General features: G+C 33.5%; 3 protein-coding genes and 1 long non-coding RNA gene across 10 annotated transcripts; 2 read left to right on the top strand and 2 right to left on the bottom strand.

Moving 5' to 3' along the window:
• Nucleotides 1–730: 730 nt before the first annotated feature.
• LOC123916574 lies at nucleotides 731–7,230 on the bottom strand. 3 transcript variants are annotated; one of them, XR_006812207.1, is made up of 7 exons: nucleotides 6,974–7,199; nucleotides 3,413–3,939; nucleotides 3,158–3,284; nucleotides 2,790–3,068; nucleotides 2,598–2,699; nucleotides 1,208–2,516; nucleotides 731–995 (listed from the first exon to the last, which is right to left on the bottom strand). XR_006812207.1 is itself a non-coding variant. In XM_045968054.1 (7 exons), the coding sequence occupies exons 3-7, from the start codon at nucleotides 3,934–3,936 to the stop codon at nucleotides 1,263–1,265; spliced, it is 2,286 nt and encodes a 761-aa protein (XP_045824010.1). In that variant the 5' UTR covers nucleotides 3,937–3,939; nucleotides 4,868–4,934; nucleotides 6,974–7,199; the 3' UTR covers nucleotides 1,003–1,262. The 3 variants fall into 3 exon arrangements, 2 of the variants coding, with proteins under 2 accessions (XP_045824010.1, XP_045824011.1); XM_045968054.1 differs by lacking the exon at nucleotides 731–995 and adding an exon at nucleotides 4,868–4,934 and having other exon boundaries at nucleotides 1,003–2,516; XM_045968055.1 differs by lacking the exon at nucleotides 731–995 and having other exon boundaries at nucleotides 1,003–2,516; nucleotides 6,974–7,230.
• A 2,171-nt stretch (nucleotides 7,231–9,401) lies between these two features.
• On the top strand, nucleotides 9,402–13,873 carry LOC123916558 (transcription factor-like protein DPB). The gene is made up of 10 exons (XM_045968037.1): nucleotides 9,402–9,612; nucleotides 9,692–9,921; nucleotides 10,552–10,631; nucleotides 11,116–11,159; nucleotides 11,612–11,677; nucleotides 11,785–11,931; nucleotides 12,058–12,126; nucleotides 12,289–12,387; nucleotides 12,882–12,952; nucleotides 13,232–13,873. Exons 2-10 carry the CDS (start codon nucleotides 9,707–9,709, stop codon nucleotides 13,467–13,469), a joined length of 1,029 nt encoding a protein of 342 aa, XP_045823993.1. The 5' UTR covers nucleotides 9,402–9,612; nucleotides 9,692–9,706; the 3' UTR covers nucleotides 13,470–13,873.
• A 2,342-nt stretch (nucleotides 13,874–16,215) lies between these two features.
• LOC123915781 lies at nucleotides 16,216–19,088 on the top strand. Of its 5 annotated transcripts, none has more exons than XM_045967018.1 (6): nucleotides 16,216–16,412; nucleotides 16,589–16,672; nucleotides 16,801–17,031; nucleotides 17,772–17,819; nucleotides 18,592–18,679; nucleotides 18,799–19,088. In XM_045967018.1, exons 3-6 carry the CDS (start codon nucleotides 17,014–17,016, stop codon nucleotides 18,978–18,980), a joined length of 336 nt encoding a protein of 111 aa, XP_045822974.1. In that variant the 5' UTR covers nucleotides 16,216–16,412; nucleotides 16,589–16,672; nucleotides 16,801–17,013; the 3' UTR covers nucleotides 18,981–19,088. The 5 variants fall into 5 exon arrangements, 2 of the variants coding, with proteins under 2 accessions (XP_045822974.1, XP_045822975.1); XR_006811980.1 differs by having other exon boundaries at nucleotides 16,238–16,412; nucleotides 16,801–17,016; nucleotides 17,772–17,929; XR_006811979.1 differs by having other exon boundaries at nucleotides 16,238–16,412; nucleotides 17,772–17,929.
• A 1,748-nt stretch (nucleotides 19,089–20,836) lies between these two features.
• On the bottom strand, nucleotides 20,837–22,798 carry LOC123914445. The gene is made up of 3 exons (XR_006811827.1): nucleotides 22,568–22,798; nucleotides 22,280–22,460; nucleotides 20,837–21,809 (listed from the first exon to the last, which is right to left on the bottom strand). It is a non-coding gene; the product is annotated as an uncharacterized LOC123914445 (long non-coding RNA).
• Between the last annotated feature and the right edge of the window lie 17 nt (nucleotides 22,799–22,815).

The raw sequence follows: 22,815 nt of genomic DNA, 5'->3' as shown, positions 1-22,815 counted from the left end.
TTTTATTTTAGGAAAAAAATACTCAATAATTTTGTATGAAAAAAAAGAAGTTATTTATAGGAAATGTTTTTTAAAATTTTGAAGGAAAAAAAAAATCGTTTTCTAAATTTTGTAGGAAAAATAATTTTAATTTTAATTTTTTTAAAAAAATATTATTTGACGTGGAATTTAAAAATAAATATAAATGATTTTTTTCCATGTGTACAAGCCACGTCAGCAAATTTGCACAGTCACTTGTCCTGCTGTACACCCAGGGGGAGAAATGAGAGAATCTATTTTTTGCAGGGGGGTAAACAGAAAAAAAATCTGTGCAGGGGGGTAAACGAAAATTTCCTTATTTTGCAGGGGGTAAATGATCATTTACCCTTTTTCTTATATTAAGAATCAGAGGGAGTACAAAACTAATTACTCCGTAAATTGTAATGTATTATGACAGTGTCTAATAATGATGACAAAAGTCCCATAAGTGTAGCTCAAATGGTAGTTACCAAGAACATTATTGGAGTTGCCGAATTCGAACTCCGGATTTCACATTTCTCCACATTTAAATGTGTGAGTCTAGCTTCTAGCCACTAGGCTATTTGACAAAAAAAAAATGTGAATCTAGCCACTAAACTATTTGACCAAAAAAATTGATGACAAAATGAGACATATTAAGCGTCAAAAAGAACAATACTACCTCCGATCTCATATAAGCAAATTTTTACTTTTTATATTCACTCAATAATTATCGTAAAAAAAAAAATCATTCAATAATTAATATATTTGGTGGTTCAAATACAATAATTATTAAACGAACCCAAAAAAATGAAAATTTGTTTATATATGAAATCGTATGGAGTAGGTATTAGTTTATGAGAAAGACATAAATGGAAACACTAATACTACAGAAGGTCATATGTGTTATGGTCAGACTCACTCACACCAAGATTGCGTCGCCAACCAAAATAATGCTGCTGATGAATAAAATTCCGGACTGGAAATACCAGGGTAACCTACATATAAATCAAATAGATATCAAATGACAAATATAAACCAAGACAAATCCAAATAGAATATAACAAGTTAATGACCGATTACCATAGCAGTATACCAATACAACCCAGCCAAATAGAATATAAAAAGTTAACGACCAATTACCATAGCAGTATACCAATATAAAGGTACATCTTAGTATAAAGTACATAACAAAGAAATCAAACTCAACCACAGTAATGACGGCGGCGGCAGCAGGTAAGACCTCATCTACTGAATCTTCATCATCATAGGTAACGACGGCGGCGACGGGCAGGTAAGACCTCGTCTACTGAATCGTCATCATCATAGTGGTGATTCCTCCTTTTAGATTGAGGTTGCTTTGGTAAGACCTCGTCTAGTGAATCATCATCATAGTGAGGATGTCCCCTTTTGGCTTGACGTTGCTTTGGTAAGTCCCCATGTAACGAATCCTCGTCATTGTCATAGTGAGGATGTCCCTTTTTGGCTTGACGTTGTTTTGGTAAGTCCTCATGTAACGAATCCTCCTTATCATCAGAGTGAGGATGTCCCCTTTTGGCTTGACGCTGCTTTGGTAAGTCCTCATGTAGCGAATCCTGATCATGATCATCATGGTGAGGATGTCCCCTTTTGGCTTGACGTTGCTTTGGTAAGTCCTCATGTAGCGAATCCTCCTCATCATCATAGTGAGGATGTCCCTTTTTGGCTTGACGTTGCTTTGGTAAGTCCTCATGTGGCGAATCCTCCTCATCATCATCATCATCATCATCATAGTGAGGATGTCCCCTTTTGGCCAGAAGTTTCTTTGGTAAGCCTTCATCTAGCGAATTGGAATCATCATAGTGAGAATGTCCTCTTTTAGCTTGACGTTGTTTTGGTAAGATCTCATCTAACGAATTGTCATCATCATAGTGATAACGTGCCCTTTGAGCTCGACGTTGCTTTCGGCGACGGTATGCTAATATCTCATCTAGATAATGGTTGTCGTCATCATAGTGACGACGTCTCCTTAGAGCTAGATGTTTCTTTCTTCGACGGTCTGATAAGACCACATCTAGTGAATGGTCATCATCACTGTGAGGATATCCCCTATGAGCTTGACTCACACTTGAAGCACCTGCTGATTGGCGCTCTAGAGCTTTCATGCGCTTCATTACCTTGCGCAACTGCTCCTCCAAAAGCTGATATTGTTGTTTCACCTCAGCTGCCTCCTGACGTGCTGTGGCTGCCTCCTGACGTGCTGCAACAGCCTCCTTACGTGCTGCATCAATGGCCTCAAGATGCATAGCATGATCACACGTGCCACTATAAGGTTCCCGAGACTCCTGAGTAAGCGAAGTTACACCACGTCGGAGGTTTAAAGCAAAGTCTGCAGTACCATAACACCGCCCTCGAGACTTCCCCCCAGCAGCCTCTTTCCACAATTCAATCTTTGTCGCCCCATCAACCTCTGGAGTCCCATTCTGGGAGGCCTCACCAATTTGTGTTTGTACCTCCTTCAAGCGATCTTGATAGCGTTTCTAGTCAAAAGAAAACATAACTTAATATCATTTTTTTCATGAGCCATATTATGTACAAAAGATACAAGTACCAACACTTACATATGTTGTTTGAGAGCGGTTATCAACCCAAGTGCCAGACTTCTTTTTGTGGGTGGCCAAGAAGAGCTCATCGGGATCCACAGGCCGCCCAAGTTCACGAGCCTGCATAAAAAACCAACATATTAATAAATTTATAAATATCACACATTCTATGATAATGAACAACGCATTAAGTGTGAATAAAATACATACCATACTAAGTGCCACATCCACATGAGCCTTGCGGCCTGTGGTGTGGACTGCTCCACCTTTACCTGAAGCCCGATTGGTCTTATTTTGGGTAGAGATCTTTTTAAAGGCTTCACCCTCCCAATGGTCAATAAGACCCTTCCAAGCCTCCTCACAAATCCAATGAGGTCTCGTTCCCTTCGTCCTCACTTTCGAGAGCATATCTGAAAGGCGTTTTGCGCCTCTCGTTTGAAACGTCTTTTTGATATGCCCATGATCACGAGGATCCCAAGTAACCTTGTCCTAAAAAAGAAGGAATCTAATTAGTTATCATTTAAGTAGGTGCAATTACTTAGTAATTAAATAACTATAATTAAATAAACGCAACTGACCCCGAACAACTTCCACCAATATTCCCTTACATCCTCTGGGGTCGCACTCCAGCGATAAAAAGGACCCTGAAAGTGTGACTGGATGGCGTGTTTAATTGCAGCAGCAGGCGCCGAGCTAGGAGCCCACCTACAAAAAGTCCAAACTCAATGTCAGCTAGTGTGTGTGTGTGTGTGTGTGTGTGTGTGTGTGTGTGTGTGTGTGTGTGTGTGTAAACTAAGTGCTTAAAGAATAAAACAAACAACATTATAACTTACCCTGAACCACAAGGTCGTATAAGAACCTTCCCGTCAGCATTCTGCTCGCATGACTCTATTTCTTGAAGAGTTTTGGGATCCTCATCTTCTTCCGACTCCTCCATATGAGAAGTTTTGGGATCCTCGTTCTCTTCCGACTCTTCCATATGAGTTTTGGGATCTTCATTCTCTTCCGACTCTTCCATACGAGGAGTTTTAGGATCCTCTTCCTCTTCCACCTCCTCCATATGTCCACTATTATTCAATTGACTCCTTACACAAATATTTTGATCTTGTTCTCCATGCTCAGTCCAGATCAAATAATTTGGTTTAAACCCACTCTTGTACAAATGAGCTTTCACCTCTCTTATAGTGGAAGACTTTACACACATGCACGTTGGACATGGACACTTGATCTTTTTCTCAGACAAAAAGCAGGGTTGTTCCTTAGCCTTCTTAATAAACTCCTGAACTCTCCTAATAAACTCCAATTTCAAGCCTTTCCTATGTGGGTTGAATCTATCATACATCCAACTACGATCCATTTTCTGCATATTGGCATATAATTATTAGTCACTAGCTGTACTGTTCACACTTTGAGTATTATAGACAATTGTAAAAAGAAGCATATATATGATAAATATGTGCACAGTTTCTGAATCATCAGCATACAGATGACATATTGGATCTTAGACAGGATCACACCCAACGGTGCTCAGCTCTCCACTAACAAACAACACATGGATCAAAAAAATACATGAAAATTTATTATATTATCAACGCAAAACCAACGCCTTATTGAGGTTTACTCTCCACTAAGAAGCAACATATCATTCCAAGAAACATGCCACACTAACATCCACAGATAACACTGCTTACACAGCTATGAGTACCACAAAGAGACTAGTTTCAAACAAAAAATTATTGAAGAGTTGGTAAGGAACAAAACTACATCAACTTAGTATTGTATGTCTAGATTTCCATGGTATAATAGGGTTATTTTTTTGGGCTAAACGATTCCACTGTGCATTTAATTTCAGAGGTTCGATTGATTTATAAGATCTTTATCCCCTTTGTCAAGCAATCTAGATTGAGTGAATCACTTTTTGATTTTTATTAAGCTATTCTAAAAACCTAGTTATGCTATTCACTATATTTGTGCAAATTAATTTAGTTTCTGTAGCAATGAAAACAGTAAGGTTCTAGAATATGAATTTCCAATTATTCATTGTTGTTTTAAATACCAGTTGTAATTATTCATTCATGTACATAAAATATCAAAAATTTGAGTGTATTAAGTAAATTCAGTGCAATTTCTAAGTCTTTTAACATTTTCACGTGCTATCGATAGGAAAGGTCCAAACACAAATCTTAAAAGAATGTTAAATACCAAGCTTTAAAATAGTCACTTTAATAAAAGCTTTCCGTTAAGGATAGTTGTCCAACACAAATAAAAAAAGTAATAAAGCTATGTACCCTGACAAACAATTTTCTCCTACCAACAGGGTTAGTATCTGTACTAGCAAAGTGGCAATCACACTCGCTGCAATCACAAAGTAGGAAAATTCAGAAGAAATACAGTACAGAGATGCATACAAGTTAAAACGGTCATCTCAAAATCAGAAGAAATACAGTACAGAGATGCATACAAGTTCAAACGGTCATCTCAAAACATGCAGCATAGCAATAAAGGCTAGTGGTGATATTTCTGTATGAAGAGTCTATGAAAGAAATTATGGACATCGATTACACATCAATATTCTTATCCTAGCCTAAGCACAAAACTGGGCACAATTCAAACCTAAGTGTGGATGGGATGCAGAAATCCAAGGAAGCCAATTATCCACCATTTTACAATTTCCCAATACAATCAATTAATATTTTAATCGAAGACATAGATTAGCTAGTATTTATCCACGGAAAGAAGCAAGTAGTCCAAAGTTCAGACTCTCCTGTCTGAACTTGCAAAGAAAATCTCCTTTGCCCCACAATATAAGTCACTTTACCAAATGACGCACAAATTAAGAAACATAGTTAATTTTGTATGAAATAATATTAAGTGATTATAATCTCTGTTGTCAATAGCGGCCGCGACGACCGCTATAGCGGCACGACGCGTCAAAATTGGAGGCAGCCGATTCAGTACAAGGCGGAGCGACCATCCAAGGTGTTGCGGGCGCTATTGCTGTGAATCGGGCACGATAGCGCCTTGCAGGCCGCGAGCATATCGGGTCTGGAGCACCGCTTTTAATTGAATAACAAAACGACAGTTTTACCCTTAAATTTCAAACGTTTCAGAGGGTAATTGTGGAATTTTGTTAAACCCAAATCCCTTATCACTTTAACGCCTCTCTTTCTCTCAATTTAAACGCCATTTTTGTGTTTGGAGAGTACGAACACGAACTCTGCCTTCTCCCCTCCTCTCTTCTCATCACCATTCGCAAACAGATTGTTCTTGCTTTCTTCTAACTCTCTGTTTTGCTTTCTTCTGGCTCTCTGTTCTTGCTTTATAGTTTGTGTTTGTATGTTTTCTTGAAATTTTTATTACAATGTTTTGCTCAAGACTTATGTTATGTCTTTTATTGGTATTTGGATTTTGGAAAATATGCTACTACTACTATAATATGTATTTGGATGATTGGTATTTGGATTTTGAAAGACATATGCTACTTTTATTGGTTTTAAATTTAATGAAGTATGTATTTTGATTATTGATATTTATTATGTAATTTTTATTTTCCGCGACACTCCCTGCTACCACGCCGCCTCAATTTTTGGGTTGTCCGCGTCGATTTTCGGCTTTGACAACATAGATTATAGGCTTAATTGCACTTTTAGTCTCTTATCTTTATTTTAGGTTTCATGTTGGTCCTTATCTTTTAAAAGTTTCAAGTTGGTCCCTTATCTTTTCTGCATGTTTCACGTTGGTCCCTCTCGTCAAATTTTTCACTATTACCGTTAAATTTGGACACTTCAAGTGTGGTTTAGGGATCAACTTGAAACTTTTAAAAGATAAAGGACCAACTTGAAAACTAAAATAAAGATAAGGGACTAAAAGTATAATTAAGCTTGGATTATAATATCGTTTCAAAAAAATATCTAAATAAAAGAGATAAAAATGATTATGCATATGAAGTGAAAAGTTTAGACATAAGTTATAAATTGGAAATTCATCCACACCTAAAAAGTAAAAAGTTTAGACATAAGTATAACTTAATAGCAAAAACATCAACCCTAATATTGACCGGAAATACTGATATTAAGAACAAATGTTTAATAAGCTAAAAAAACTTAAAGTGAAACGCGATAAAAAAAATCAACAATGAACTCTATCAAGGGTAAATTTTTAGCAAGAACTGGTGTGGCTGTAGGGAAGAAATAAAGAGAAAATGGCAACAAACAATAAAGGATGATAGTAGATCTTAACTTCTTTGAATTCTTTAGGGTTTTAAGGCTAAATTGTTAGTTAATTAACTAAAAAAGGTTCTGAGAAAGGGAAACCATGGATTTATGGAGTAAAATCACAAATTAAAGAACCCTAAAAGTCAGACCAGTTTGATTATTATTAGAAGTAACACAGACCTTGCGAGATGCGGTGTAGACCTTGTTGAAGCTTCACGTATGGTGCTTCTTGGCGGCTACAGGGAGGGTAGCATTACCTGAGAGACGAAATGGGTGATGCAGAGAGAGCGAGAGAAAGATAGGGTTTACTGCTTCAAGTACAGTATAGCGTCCAATTGTATCGGTCGCGCTAAATTTCATTTAATAAAGTGTGATGTAAAGCGTCGATTAGCAGAGCGCGTCGCTCAAACAATGACTAAAATGGGTAACAAAAAATTATTTTGCTTTAAAATTTATTTATTTTATAGTAATTTTTTATAGTAATGATAATAACTAAAAAATAAAAGGTAGATTTTTTGTTTTTCCTAATTTACCCTTTATAATATGAAGGATAGAAGCTATATGCATCTGTGAAATAAAAGTTGATTACAAATTAGTTGTGAGTATGAAAATCTAATAATGTGACTTGTTTTCGTTGATTGTTGAAAAATACGCTTAAATTATTATTAATTAGTAGAGTATGCTTCATCAAATCCTTTTTACCAGATGTTACTTTTTACTATAAAAAATAATGTTTATAGCATTTCATTCATGATACCAACATGGTTGTTACGTAGATGAAAAGACCGTAACTAATGATAGATGTGGTTACTTGTGAAAAGACTCGAGCTAACGATAGATGCGATTACTTTTGTATGAGCATAAGTTATGTCCATAGAATGAGACATTTAACGTAAAATTTAATAAATCGTGCTAATTTGACAAGTACTTTTTTCTGAGGCCACTTAAACACTTATATACTGTTAGGCAAATCATTATTTTTTGACAATCAGGCAAATCATTTTAAGTATTAAAATTTGATGAATGAACTAAAACAATAATTTAAAAATATAGGGTCGAATTTGACAAGTACTTTTTTTGAGGGCTTAAGAATTTATATATAGTTACACAAAATCAAATCATTAGTTAAAGTATAAAAATTTGATGAATGAACTAAATCAATAAATTTAAAACACAGGGTACAATTTTATAAATGAATAGAAATAGAAACTGGGAAGAAAAAAAAGCCTTCTCACTCCTATTTTCATAGGAATCAACAGGATAATCTCAAATAGCTCAAGTGGGCTGAAAACACTCTCAATACCAATTTCGAAAAGTAGAAGTAAAAACTATAATTAAACATAAAATAATGCATTGAAAATTGACAATATAAACCATATATAAAAAATAACCTTTGACGAAAACTATAAATATAATTAAACCTAAAACACAAAAACATATAAACTTTAAAGTGGAGGAAAAAACAATACATTAAAAACTTTTTTTGATCAATATATTAAAAACTTGACTATATAAACTTACATATAATAAATAAATTCAAAAGTTGAAATTACTTTTGTAAAAAAAAAAAAAGGAAAAAGTTGACTAGTACTTAAATTTCATTCTGCACCGTAGAACAGGGACATTTAACTTAAATTTTAATAAAAGCGCTTATTTGACTAAGTACTTTTTTTAGCTATAAGTTTGGCCGGACATTTTTTCAACCTATAAGTTACTTTTAGCTTAAAGTTAAAAAGTATAACTTTAAAGCTAAAGTAAAAGTTGTTTGGATTTTCAATTTTTTTAATATAAAAGCTACTTTCGAAACAATTTTTGAATTTGATAAAATATTTCTAAAAATATTATTATTTTATTTAAAATATCTTCTAAATTATTTAACACACGTGAGATTATTTTTTTGGTGTATTATGTGAAATATTTTTAAGAAGTATGTCAACTGAAGAAATTAATTTTGTATACAAAATAAAAAATTATAATATTTTTTTTGCATTATTCTTTTTATGTAAAATTTTTAATAAAATTGGATTTGTTTTAATATTTAAGAAACATAAAAAGAAATGTAGATAAGAAAAATAAATTATTTTTTTGTGTTAATATAGAATTCGAAATATTTCGAAATATAAAATTTAAATTGTATCAATATATACTACGAATTTTCAAAATATGAATGTACAAAAGAATTGGTGCTACTAATCGTTAGTTGATTCAATGGTAATTGACATTGAACTTAGTATGGAGGACTGCGGTTTGATCCCAGCAATTGTGATCGGGAAGAGACTTGGAGATTTCAAAAAAGTCTCAAGGCTTTTGGTGAGATTGTTGAAAAAGTCTATCAAGTGTATTTTCAACTAAAAAGTCTCTCAAAATCCATTCCATAGAAGAATCCATCAAAATCGGTAGACTTTTGAATACCAGTAGACATTTTAAAAGTAGTACCAAATCTCAATTGAATACCAACGGATTTTATTGCCATGAAAAAAAAATCATGTTTGTCTTAATTGAATACCACAAGATTTATTTAACTTTTGTAAAAGTCTTGATTGAATACCTCAAGATTTTTTTGTCATAAAAAAGTCTTTTAAAATCCCATGAAATCTCAATCCAATACACCCTCCGCACTTGTAAGTTGGGCAGTTACCTTAAGCGGTACCTTAAGCACTTGTAAGTTGTATATAGTTACCCACGCAAAATAGGATAAATACGAATAAATTTAGGAGCGAAAAGAAACCGTATTCGTTTTCCGTGCCGCTACTGAACAAACCCCGCTCTTACCTAAAGATCTCCTCCTTCCCTCGCCGATAACCGCCGTCGTACCTGAGGTTTATTTCTCTTTTCTAATTCGATCATTTTAGCTTCGAAATTGAAAACTGTTCTTGAATTGAATTATTCATTTTTCAGGATTTGTAATAATTTATGGGAACGCGACCGCAGCAATCGTGTGTAGATGAAGAGGATGAGGAATTGTTGGGTTGTGGAACTACGATTTCCGGTCAATCAGGTTCGACGAGCAGGAGTGCCGGGTTGCCGTCTAGCCGGAGTGAGCAGACGACGGGGACAGCTGCCGGTAATAATAAATTGAATCATCTTGATATACAGGATGATGATGCTGCTTCACAGGGAGTGGTTGCGTGAGTTCTTTATAATCTCTGCACTTTATAGATTAAATGCATTATATGCTTATGTGATGCAAATTGCTATTTTAATTACGGATTTTATGTCTGGTCGGTTTGATTGGATTGACTTATTGTTGAGCTTATGCAAAACCGTTTATACAAATAAATAAGCTTTTATGTTTTGTCTGGCTTAGGATTAAGGGTCGGTGGATTGACTTATTTTTTAGTATATGCAAATAAATAAGCTTTCGTGTATTATTCATAAGCTGGTCAAGATAGTTTAAGAAAAAACAGCTTATGAAGATACAATTTTCGTTGGCGAGAAAGTATGAATTAACATAAAAAGTTATTTATTTGCATAAACTATTTTATAAGCTTAAAAATAAGTCAATCCAAACGGGCACAGATGTTGGTGATTTTTCATGTACTTATTGTTGTGTGATTTTGAAAAAAGCAAAAAGGAAAAGAAATTTTTGAATGATAAATTTGGATTGAAATTGGCTATTGATTACTTCAAAGTGTTAATTTTATCTATATATCTATGCTTGTGATTTTACAACTTCTTTAAGTTCTGTGTTTTTTTATTTTTTTATTTATTACTATTATTATTTTGAATTGATTTTCATGCACTCAATGTTTACACAGTAGCAAGAGGAAGAAGAGAGGCCAACGGGCTGTTGGGGGTGATAAGAATGGAAGAGGGCTCCGGCAATTTAGTATGAAAGGTTTTTGATTTGTCTTGTTTTACCACTTTGTTCTTTAATGTATAATTTCATTGATTTTTTAATAGTTATTTACGTTGTCCTTGCAAAGCTTCATTTAGGAGGCGTTTGAAAGAGCTTATTTGAACTCATGACATGAATGCTTGTGTAAGTGGTTGGAAAAGTTTATGGATGTCATAAGCTCTTCACAATATCTTATGGATGCAACTTGTACAGAGCTTATGCTGAGGTTATGTTAGTTTTCTCTTTGATTGTAGAAAGAGAGCTTATATGTAAGCTCTTAGACGATAAGCTCTTGTGAAATAGCACTTAATTAATTTGTTAACTCAAATGTCCCCTTAGTATGCTGAGTATTGAGATTCTTATTTGAAACTTGTGCAAGTGGTTCTTGTGTTTCATAGACAGACATTTATTTACTTCTGAGATCATTTTGACATTTTTCTTTTCTTTTTGGTTTTACCTCTAATTTATTGTTGGTTGTCTGCAGTGTGTGAGAAAGTAGAAAGTAAAGGAAGAACAACTTACAATGAGGTTAGGACTTCATTTTAGACCAGTTTTTTATTGCGTTAAAAGCATAGTTCTCAATCATGGATAGCAAAGTGGAGTAACCGACTAAAAAAGTGCTATAGTAGTAGGATGACCACTTTCTAAAAAAATATAGTCTTTTAAACAGATTAAACAAATGATTTTTATAAAGAAATGAGTTCATGCATTTCGTAAAATAGAATTGGTACTTTCATTTAGTCTTAAAAATATTTTTGTCACTGTCATTTTTTTTTTTGTCAATTGTGCATGATTTTTTTGGGATAAAGTTGCTTGTGGTAACTACTGGCCTCAGAAACTTGTTGCGGTCTTGAAGCCTGCCAGCCCATTTAATGATGTGTTTTTTCATTCATCCGATCTATCTCTTTTTTACTAGTTAATATTACTTAGTTCCTAATTTATTTATTTATTTTTGTTGTTGTGATTTTTTAATAATATAGGTGGCAGATGAACTTGTGGCTGAATTTTCTGATCCAAGCAATGGTGGTGTTATGTCCCCTGATCAGGTATTTTTACCTTTACTAACAATTTCAGTATTATTTGCTATTTATACATTTAAGGTGCAAGATGAGTATTATGGACTTATTTTTTGGGGGGAATGAAAATTTGTCAGCAACAATATGATGAGAAAAACATCCGCCGAAGGGTCTATGATGCTCTGAATGTTCTCATGGCTATGGATATTATTTCCAAGGATAAAAAGGAAATACAATGGAGGGGTCTTCCTCGTACCAGTCAGAATGATATTGAAGAACTAAAGGTTTGCTCACAGTCTTGAGCTGTAAATTTTCTCTTTGTCTGGCATATGCTTTACATGCAGCGATGTTCCGAGCTAATCCAAAAATACAATGAAGGATTATTTTAACTCCTTAATCTGTTTAAATAGAAAGAGCGTCTTGGGCTCAGGAATAGAATTGAAAGGAAAGCAGCGTATCTGCAGGAGCTTGAGGAACAAGTAAGTCCAGCCCACTCTAATAGATTTAACACGGGAATGAGATCCTGGACCTGGATTGCTGGTTTTGAAATATGCACTTGATTATAAGAAGATTCTAGTAAATTATGTCGTTTTTGTGTTGTTCAATTTCTGTTTGCTAACTGCTTCTATTATGGCATCAAGTTTGTAGGTCTTCAGAACCTTATTCAACGAAATGAACAATTATATTGTTCAGGAAATCCTCCCAGTGGAGGTGTATCTTTACCTTTTATTTTGGTACAGGTACACCATCATCTTAATATCTATACACCTTTTGTAGAAAATGTTGTTCAATTATGCCTTGGATGATAACTATATTACATTGATATCAACTCATTGCTGAGCATGTCACATGAACTTAAGTAGTTGGCTTGAATTTTTAATTATTAATTTTTTAATTATAAAACATTATTATGAAATTAGATCTTATCCAGCTGGTTAGGAATTTATTAGAAATTTTTTTTCCCCATTTTATGGGCATTTTTTCGTTTGAATTTGTCGACTCGAGTGAAAGTAATGGTTGTACACACTATGTACTCTGGATTTTATCAGTTCATATTGTTTAGTTCAGCTTAATCTTGTTACCTATGCTATGGGTCTATGTTAAGGGTTTATACAGAGAATTATGGCCATAGATCTTTGAAAGTTACTAAGTTATTTTAATGAAGAATATGCTCATCCTGTTGGCTCCTAATGGTATTGCTATTTGATTAATCTCATACTTCTAAAATTTTTAGACCCGTCCTCATGCAACTGTCGAAGTGGAAATATCAGAAGACATGCAGCTTGTTCATTTTGATTTCAATAGGTAAAGCTTCACTTGCCTTACTTGACATTCTTTGAATTATGACATTGATTAACTTTAGTTCTGTATGATTTCTTACTGTGAAGACTACTTCCTAATTTCATGGGATCATATAGTCTAGAAAGTGGAAACTAGTGTATCCTGTTGTGGTCAAACACTCAGACCACTAAAAGAGTTTTGAACTAGATAAGTTTTGGGAGGTAGTTACGGTGTTTTGATGCTTTTGTCCGTGTGTTGGAAAATGTATCTGCCACTTCTTATTTATGTTTACTCTCTCTGCAGTTCTCCTTTTGAGCTGCATGACGACAATTATGTTCTGAAGGCAATGAATTTTGGTGAGAGTGAGAGACCACAGAGTGACAATGTTACACACAATATTGCGGATGGAGGGGAAGGTTCTAGCATGTCAGGCATGTATCAGTCACAGGTTCCTCCTTCAGTTTCAAACATGTCAATTAGGCCTCCCACATCACCTCCACTCCCTGGAATATTAAAGGCAAGAGTTAAGCAAGAGTATTGATCTGCAAGCTTATGATATCTTCTTAACTTATTTAAGCATGAGTCTGTGTATTTTGTAAAGAAATATACCAAATTATAAGCCTTCATAATAGTTAGTCATCAGTACATCTGTGGTAGGTCAGAAACAGATCGACCTGTTTGCTTCTTTATTGTTTGGGGGTAGACTGGTAAATTCATTGCCTACCATGTGCCATCTCTATCATTTACTATCTTCACTGAATTTTTTCACCACACATTTTAACTGTAACTTCCCCCTGATGTAGTAAGAGAGAATTCAGTTGTAATAAATCGGTTACTACCTTTGTAGCTTAGGATCACTTTCAGGATTCACTAATTTACAGTGTAAATTAAATTGTAAACATTTCCTTCTAGTTTATGTGGATATATCGGTTGGTATTTGAACCATATTAGTTTATTATCTAAGTACCTACTAATTTAGCAAGTCTATTAGGAAATTGATTGGTTGTAATGACTGCAATGCCTGTCTCCGCATTTGCTCGACATTAAATTGCTCAACTTCTCAGCAGATGTAAAGAAGTGAAAGAAAAAAAGACAAAAGGGAAAGCTTAGTATACTCATACTTGTGTATAAATTCATTCATTCCACATCACTAGCAGAAGAAGAATAAGCTTTTTGCATGAACATGACTGCAATACAATATTGCAAATGAAAATTAGTTTTAGAGCTTAAAACTATAATCAAAACGTACATATTTGTTTCCCAAATAAATAAAAAACTAGAAACCACTATTGCTCGTTGTTGAGTGTTTTGTTGGAAAAAGTTTTGTTTTCAAGAGAGTAAGGTTAATTGTGTTGGACTAAAAACAAGCAGATTTGAAAGACCCTAAACTTATTTGAAAGAAATAACCACTGCACTTTTCATTCGTACTTATCATTTACTCTTCACAACAATAATTAAAGTAGGACCCTCGTCATGTCCTCTTGTGGCGCGTTTGTTTGAGCATTTGAGCAACCGTCACTTTGAGTTTTGACCTCTCCAACTCCAACTGTGATTTTTAAAAGCTATTAATTAATGTGTAATTTCTAGCTCACTGTTATTTTAGCGGTTTTTAAATACACACTCGGATACTTGATCCTTGAGTGAGGCAATTGGCCACAATACACGTGTTGTACCAAGAACCAAGAACCGTAGGAATGGAAGCTAAGTGTGGTCACATGCAAGTGCATAGTTTGAGAATTGGATTTTCTGATTGTAATTATGTCACGCAATTACGACCTTTAGCTGTCCGATCCAAATTGACAGTTAAGATCATTTTACTATGTAATTTGACTGTGTGATCTAAAACATCTGATCTCAAATCAACGATTAAGATTTATTATTACGTGAAACTGTGTGAAATTTAAACTGCAAACAAATCTTGACCAGTTGATCATATCATAGGTGTGGACAACATAATTCCCTATCATCACTCAATTCTAAACCTACCAACAGCAAATGCACTACCCTCAAGTCAAGGGTCAAGGCCAGATTCAGAAACTTTGTATTATTTTGGTAGAGAAATAAAAGTTAACCTGCTCACATTTGAGACAAATATTGGCACTCAAAATATCAGAAGTTGTTGAATTATCCCTTGTCTTCACAATCTTTTTTGTTTGATCTTGATCAAAAGATACTTAACATCCATACTTAGTAGTAGTCTGCAATGCCCGTCCGGTTGGATAAAAATGCTACCCGTGTCTCCACTCCATACTCGTATAAGCAGTTGATCAAGTCAGACTTAAGTTTACAACGAATTTTGCAAGTTCAACAAATGCAAGTTCGCAATATTAGCCAAATGTTCAAATATTTCACAAGTTCAACATTAGTTAAAAAACATGTATTTTTTTTATTAAAATTAAGATCCTCCAAATTTAAATCAATTAGGGGTGCTTAAGCCACTATATTTGGTCTAGTGGTGAGAAGTTTGGGTAATAAGTTAGAAGTCTTGAGTTCAATCCTTGACTCCATTGTAAACAAAAAAAAAAAGAGAATAAATATGAGAATCTAAACGAGGTATTGAGTTCGATTTTTAACTCCATTGTAAATAAAAAAAAATAATACAAAGAGGATAAATATGAAAATCATAAACGAGTTTATTTATTTTTTTTTTTTTAAATTAAGGATACATTAACGTTTTATTTTCTAAACATATATCTTTCTCCGTCAAACATCAAAACAATCGCATATACATTTCGTTCAACCGTTGAAAAACTTAAGAAAAAAAGGGCAATGAAGTGTATGTTATGATTTACCAAACTATTCTCCATCGTAGACCTGATGGTTACACAATAAGCAGGAATTAAAAATTGAACTTGTTTTTTTTTTCACTCAAGAATTAAACTTCTAACTACTTATTTAAAGATAAATAAGAATTAAGAATTGAACTTCTAACCAATTATTTAAAAAGACATGAGAGTAAATTATTGTAAATTTAAAAGATTAATCTAGTATAAATAAATAATTTAAATGACAGTCATGGTATATTTTGACTAAAATTTAATAACATATAGTTTTCAAATGTTAAACCAAAGACTAATAACATTTATACGGTTATAACTTTTTATCAAAAAATAAAGAAAAAATAATAACATTTATGCTTATACACCTTTGAAACTCAACTCACATAAATCTTTTTCTACAAAAATAAAATTTAAAAGTAAAAATTATATTATTTGCCATTAAAATACAAAAACCGTATATGACATATGATTATACATTAATTTCATAATAGTTTGGTATACATATACGGGTCTGGTTATGGTGCATAAGTCATCCTTATGCACCGTGCATAAACTTTCTCGCGCGCCCCCAATCCATTTCTTCTCGCGCCCCCATACAAAACCACAATAACCTTGAAGCGAAGTTACGAATGATCGTTGACAAGGTCGGTCAATTCTTCTCCGGCAACGACCTTCTTCCCTCCTGCGATTCCGATATCATCGCTGTATGTATTCACTATATACTCTCTCTTTCGTTGTTAGGGTTTTTTCTTTCAATCTGTTAATTCCTAACTTCAATTCAATTTCTAACCATTTTTAAATCATTCAAACCGAATTTCTTTACAAATTCCTAACTTCAATTCTCTTTCGTTTGTGTCATGGGTTTTACAATTGGATTTAGTTGATAATGACAAGAAGGATTTTGCGAAATTGAAAGATTTAGTAGGAGAAGAAGAAGAAGACAACACTGATTATGTTCCTAAAGGTACAAACCCTAAACCCTAAATTGGAATTGAAGGATTTTCTTTGTTTTGATTTCGTTCCTTCCTTGTTGAATTTATGAAGATTTGCTTAAGAAAATTGATGATATTGGTTAATTCTTGTTTGTTCTAGTTTCTGCTGCAAGCCTCACAGAACGAGAATAAGAACTTTTGATTTTGAAAGCGGTGAAGAGTAACTCAACAGGATCATCGAAGCTTTGGAAGTTACGTGATCCAAAATTAAGAAGTAACAGTAACGGAAAAGGTTCATGTTTTTTAATCTAACTCTCGATACTCACTCATCATCACCGTCGCCAACAACAACGTCGCCAGAATCATCCTCAAAATGGTAAAACCAAAAGAGGTTCGAGATATTTTATTCCTCTAATTTCTTCTGTATTCAAGTAATTGCAGTGTGTTTTGATTTTGGGAATTAGGTTTGGAAAGGGTTTTTGCTGTTGTTGTTGTTCTTAAGGCTTTGGTTTTTGAAAATGATACTTGAAACCATTTCACTAGACTAATGGTTTCAGTGTAAAACATATTGAAACCATTGGTCTAGGTAAATGGTTTCAATTTGTAGTGATGTATTTATATCATATGGTGCTAGTGCTTCTTTTGGGCCTGATATATATAAGTGAAACATATATAATAATTAAGATCCATGTTATAGGCTAGATGTTTGAAAATGTTTATAGATAGTAGTAGTAATTAATGGCATGAAAAAAGTTTTCTATTAGAAGTAATAATATAATCTACAAAAAAAGTGTGCTAGTTAACAAACCTGGATGTGACAATGCATCAGTTGGAGGAAATGACATTGTAGCTATAGAGACACAAATCAGTAACTGCAGAACTAGCAAGACAAATCAGTAACTGCAGAATTGGCCACGAGATCACACATTCATGCAGTTAGTTAGTTAATTTGCACCATCAGATTAGTCCTTTACTTGCATCTACTTTCTCTTGAAACAAAAGATTTGTGTGAAATTCAATGTTGTAAGTTCACATACTGCATGAATGCGCGATAACTTGGCAGCATAGAAATTGGTTTTCTTTGCCAATATCATGTTTTAATATTTTTTAAAACATCTGCTTAACTTTCAGGGCATGAAGCGTCCATTCAAGCCGATGAAAGACCTCAACATGGACAAGGTCATCTCTGATATCATTACCGATTTATCAAATTCTAGCTGATTCTGGTTGTTTTACAACTCCGCTCTTGGCTTGATTTGTGTAGTTGAGTTAGATAAATTGATTTAATGGTAAAAATTCTTGGATAGATATATGAAATGATGTATTAGATGTTGCCTTTGCGTTTATTATTTTGAGGTTAGGCAACTTATGAACTTAGATAGTTATTTTGGATATTTTAACGGTTTCAGATGAGTATCGTTGATTTTGGTTTTAGGGAAACCATATTCAGGTTTCATATGCATATTCAGATCAAATTCCAAGATACATTTTTTGGTTCATTCCTATTGTTTATATCTCATTAAATGTATGTTTCTTCTATGAATTTTCTGTTGCTTAAATGTTCCTTTTTTGAGTTGGACCTTAACAAATCCCACCTTTAGAAAGGCACATGATCCATTTTCTGTTTCTAATCACTGTGTATGTTAGGCTTTTTTTATTGAGGTGTTTAAAATTGATTTTAGAATGGTTTCAGAGAGTTGTACTCTAAAACCATTTAGTTGGTAGAATGGTTTCAGAGAGTTGTACTCTGAAACCATTTTGCTGGTAGAATGGTTTCAGGTAGTTGATGTTTAATTGTTGCTTCCTAAACCATTTTGCTGGTATAATGGTTTCAAATGATTATGTTCCAGTTACATCCTTAGTTTAGGCCATTTGGAGGAACTACAAAATTAACATCAGTTCATTTATCTTATCAATCAATTATGATTATCTTTTTTTGTAAAACTTATAGATTGTTGGAGATAATATACAAGGTGCTGTGTTTGGAGAGCTGCTAGATTGCCTCTTGAAACCTACAAACATCAAAGAGAAAATATCAAGTATGTTAACTTCATTTTGTCATGGACAATGCTTCTTAATAATGCACTTCTTCTTAAAGTATGATTTATTTTTGACAATTTTGCGCAAAGGGATTGATATAGGTTGTTTTTACTTGTAGGCTTGATGCTACTTGCATCTCTTGGAAGCGAATGCGAGGAAACTATGTTAAAACAATTGATGTTGTTGGAGTTTGGCAAGAGAACAATGTTGTTGAAACTGAAAAGACCATTGAAGCTCTTAAAAGAGTTGCATAGTAAATTTAGAAAAGTTCTCAGAATTGATGTTATTCTTGTTGTATAAATTGTTGTAGACCTTTGGATGTATTTATATATTTTAAGTTATTTTATGTGTCATCTTGGGTAGAAATTGTAATATCACCACATACATATTGTAAAGAATTTAGACCTATATTTGTGTACTATCAATTAATGCAATTAGATTTCTAATGATTTTGCAATATCATTTTTCTGGTTTCAATATCCTTCCCATAGTTTCTACTAGTTATGCAATTCTTCTAGTCCATTATTATGATTATATTTAGCCATTTGTTACTTTCCTCTTGCACTTTTAACAAGACTGATGGAAGACTAATGGAAGTTTCAACTAATGGAAGTTCCTGAACCTTTTATCAAAAGTGTATATGTAACTGAAACCATTTAACAAGACTAATGGTTTCAGTGCATAACGTACTGAAACCATTTATCAAGCATAATGGTTTCAGTGTAAAACTTACTGAAACCATTTAACAAGAGTAATGGTTTCAGTGTACAAATTCATCATGGGTTAATAATATTCAAAATCAAGGTTATAATATTGAAAATCATAAGTATGAAAACCAAAATCAAGAGTTTTTTCAAAATTGAGATAATTTTCAAATGGGTCTGCTTAATAGTTAATGTCGTTCAAATGCATTTATAATTAAGTTGAGAAAGATTAAAATGTATTGGATTCGAAGAGAGGAGAATTGTCTTCGAATCAACCCATGAACCTAAACCTCGGAAGAGAGGTGATGTGTTGGATTCAAATGCACGTCCTTCCATAGTGTATAACGCTATGAAACCATTTAACTAGACTAATGGTTTCAGTGTATAACATCTTGAAACCAAATAACAAGACTAATGGTTTCAGTGTATAACGCTACGAAACCATTTAACTAGAATAATGGTTTCAGTGTATAACAGTATGAAACCATCTAACTAGACAAATGGTTTCAGTGTATAACATCTTGAAACCAATTAAAAGGACGAATGGTTTCAGTGTATAACATCTTGGCACTAATGCTCATATAAAACCATTTAACTATAATAATGGTTTCAGTGTATAACAGTATTAAACCATTTAACTAGACAAATGGTTTCAGTGTATAACATCTTGAAACCGATTAACAAGACTAATGGTTTCAGTGTATAACATCTTGACACTAATGCTCATATAAAACCATTTAACTATAATAATGGTTTCGGTGTATAACGCCATGAAACCATTTAACTAGACTAATGGTTTCAGTGTATAACGGTATGAAACCATTTTTGCTGTGGAATGGTTTCAAAGAGTTGTTCTCCAAAAACATATTTAACCCTTAATAAAAATTGTGAAATAAATTTAAATTTTTAAGACGATATAAAACCGGAGATGATGAGGCTTTACAAAAAAAGTTGTCACCGATTGATTGATCCACATTTGTTAATTGTTTTTATGTTATAATTGTGTACTATAGTTTGTGAATAATGGTTTAAACATTTATCACATTTGGTCTTTTGTTTAATTACAAAACCATTAGACAATTATTTTGGTTTCACATAGAAGACTATCAAAATCATTAAGCCATACTTATGGTTTCAGTAATTATTTTTGTTTCACATACAAGACTATCAAAACCAACCATACTTATGGTTTCAATAATGATTTTAGTGTATAACATCTTGAAACCATTTAACCAATATTAAGGATTTCAAAAATCTATTTTACCTTCATAGTCAATATTAATGGTTTAACAATACTAATGATTATATAAAACCATTTATGTTACATTAGAACTTCTTACCATAACAATCAAATCAATACTACATACAGAACCACTCCATCCTCGATTACAAAGTTAATCACATTTACTTTTTTTTTTGACACACACAAATTTAACTTATTTCATTACTTAATTGGTTCTCAATACAAGGAGGAATCGAATAGAAAACACAACGACTAGCCTATGAATTGGCCGCACTAGCTAACATATGAGCAACCAAATTCCCTTGACGCTTTACAAACTTTACCTCAAAGTTGAAATTTAAAAACAACAATCTCTTAATATTTGAAATAAGGATACTATCCAACTACACTTGCTAAGAAAGAGAAAATGGTACAATCCAACTCAAAGCTCCATTATGCCATGCCTCCACTTGTTGCTGTCCTTATTATCTGAAAGAGAGCTGTGCAATAAAAGCAAGCAAACATGTCAATGAAACTACAAACATAGTACATGAAAATGCTAATGGAAGAAAGATAAAACATACAATCTAGTACATTCTAAAGCATGTATCAATGTATCATCCTAATCCTTATGGAGTACATACAACCTTTGCTCAAGCAGAGTACCAATTCCCAAGCTTAACCACAAACAGAATTCCACTTGAGCAATAACCCATACCCTTTCCCTATAAGCATTCTACTCCTTAATATAAAACCACACACACAATTTTTTGGTTGTGAATGCATATTAGAACAAGAAGAAATGCAATCCAAATATTTTTCACTAATGTTATGCAAAGGGCATTGGAAAATACAGTTCAATTCAGGGCACAAACAATGAGGTACAACCTACATGTATCATGTACTTCGGTCATATAGATGTGCTATGTTCTTGTTAATCATTAATATGTTGGAAATTGGAACAGAAGACATATAGTACAGTATTCATCAAGCAATGAAGTAGTACTAACTAAATGAAATAGTAATGATTTCTTGCTTATTCTCATGACTTATCCAATATGTTCCTGCACGCCTAAATAGTCCGCCGTCATCTCAGATGCACCATCCTCCTCTTGTGATTCTGCCATCCTTATGAAAGCCGGCGTCGACGTTGCATTTCAGCCATCCTTGTCATGGTGGTATCCATTGATAAACATGTTGTACCTGCTCATTAATCACATTTACTTATAACAAATTAAAGTAATAAGTCACCAAATTTAAGTTAGGCAGCCAAAATTAAAGCAAGAGTTTGATTAATCAGTTAGATCACTGCCAAGAATATTCATTCATGCAACGAAAATCGATAATCACGTTAACAATATATACAGTATCCAATTTTTTCACCGGAAAATCTCATCCATAATCTAACATGTCAATAATTCCATCGTCTCTCACAATATTCCTAAACTTATTTCCTCTCCCATCTAATTGATCAAAAATAAATTCAAGAAAAATCAAATTAAAATTATACTTCAATAAATCGGGAAAAAAGAACAGTGAATCGACATTTCAAATCAGGAATCGAAAACCTAAAATCAACACTCACCGATCAACATAATAACAATTTCAGTTAATTTAACATATAATCGATTCATGAATCGGAATAAAAGGGAAAAAATGAAAACAAAAAATACATGATTTAGTGAGTTGGAATGAATTTGCAGCTTTATCGAAGAGATCAGCAGCATCTTTGAATTTTGAACCGAATAAGCCCCAACCGCTGAGCTTCTTCTCAGCTTTCTTCTCGAAATCCTCTGCCCTCGCTAACTGATCGGCCATTTCAATCGGAATTGAAGAAAACAATGGATCGATTCACTGTGTTATAAGAAAAATGAGATGAAGAAGAATCGTATAAGAAAAAAAAGAGATATTAGACTCTGTTGAAGAATGAAGAGGTTCGGTGGAGATGATGGGTTTAGAACCTGGAAACGTGGAATCAGAGGTAGAAGTTTCCGGCGGGTCGTCGGTGAAACATTGGAGAAGTGCGTCGGTGAAAATGTCATCGCCGTCTTCGTTTTGATTGATTGAAGCCGTGTCTGATTGTGAGAGTGTGAGCTGAGAGGAGCTAGGATTATAACACGTGTAAAACTAAATCTGATGGTTGTGAAGTCCGTATGCACCATGCATAAAAAAACCCTTATGCATATTAACTTCTGCCTACATATGGGTA

The sequence above is a fragment of the Trifolium pratense genome, linkage group LG3 (genome assembly GCF_020283565.1).
Source record: "Trifolium pratense cultivar HEN17-A07 linkage group LG3, ARS_RC_1.1, whole genome shotgun sequence".
Classification (NCBI taxonomy): Eukaryota; Viridiplantae; Streptophyta; class Magnoliopsida; order Fabales; family Fabaceae; genus Trifolium; species Trifolium pratense.
Note: the sequence above shows the minus strand (reverse complement) of the source record. Positions and strands in the feature narration are given on the sequence as shown.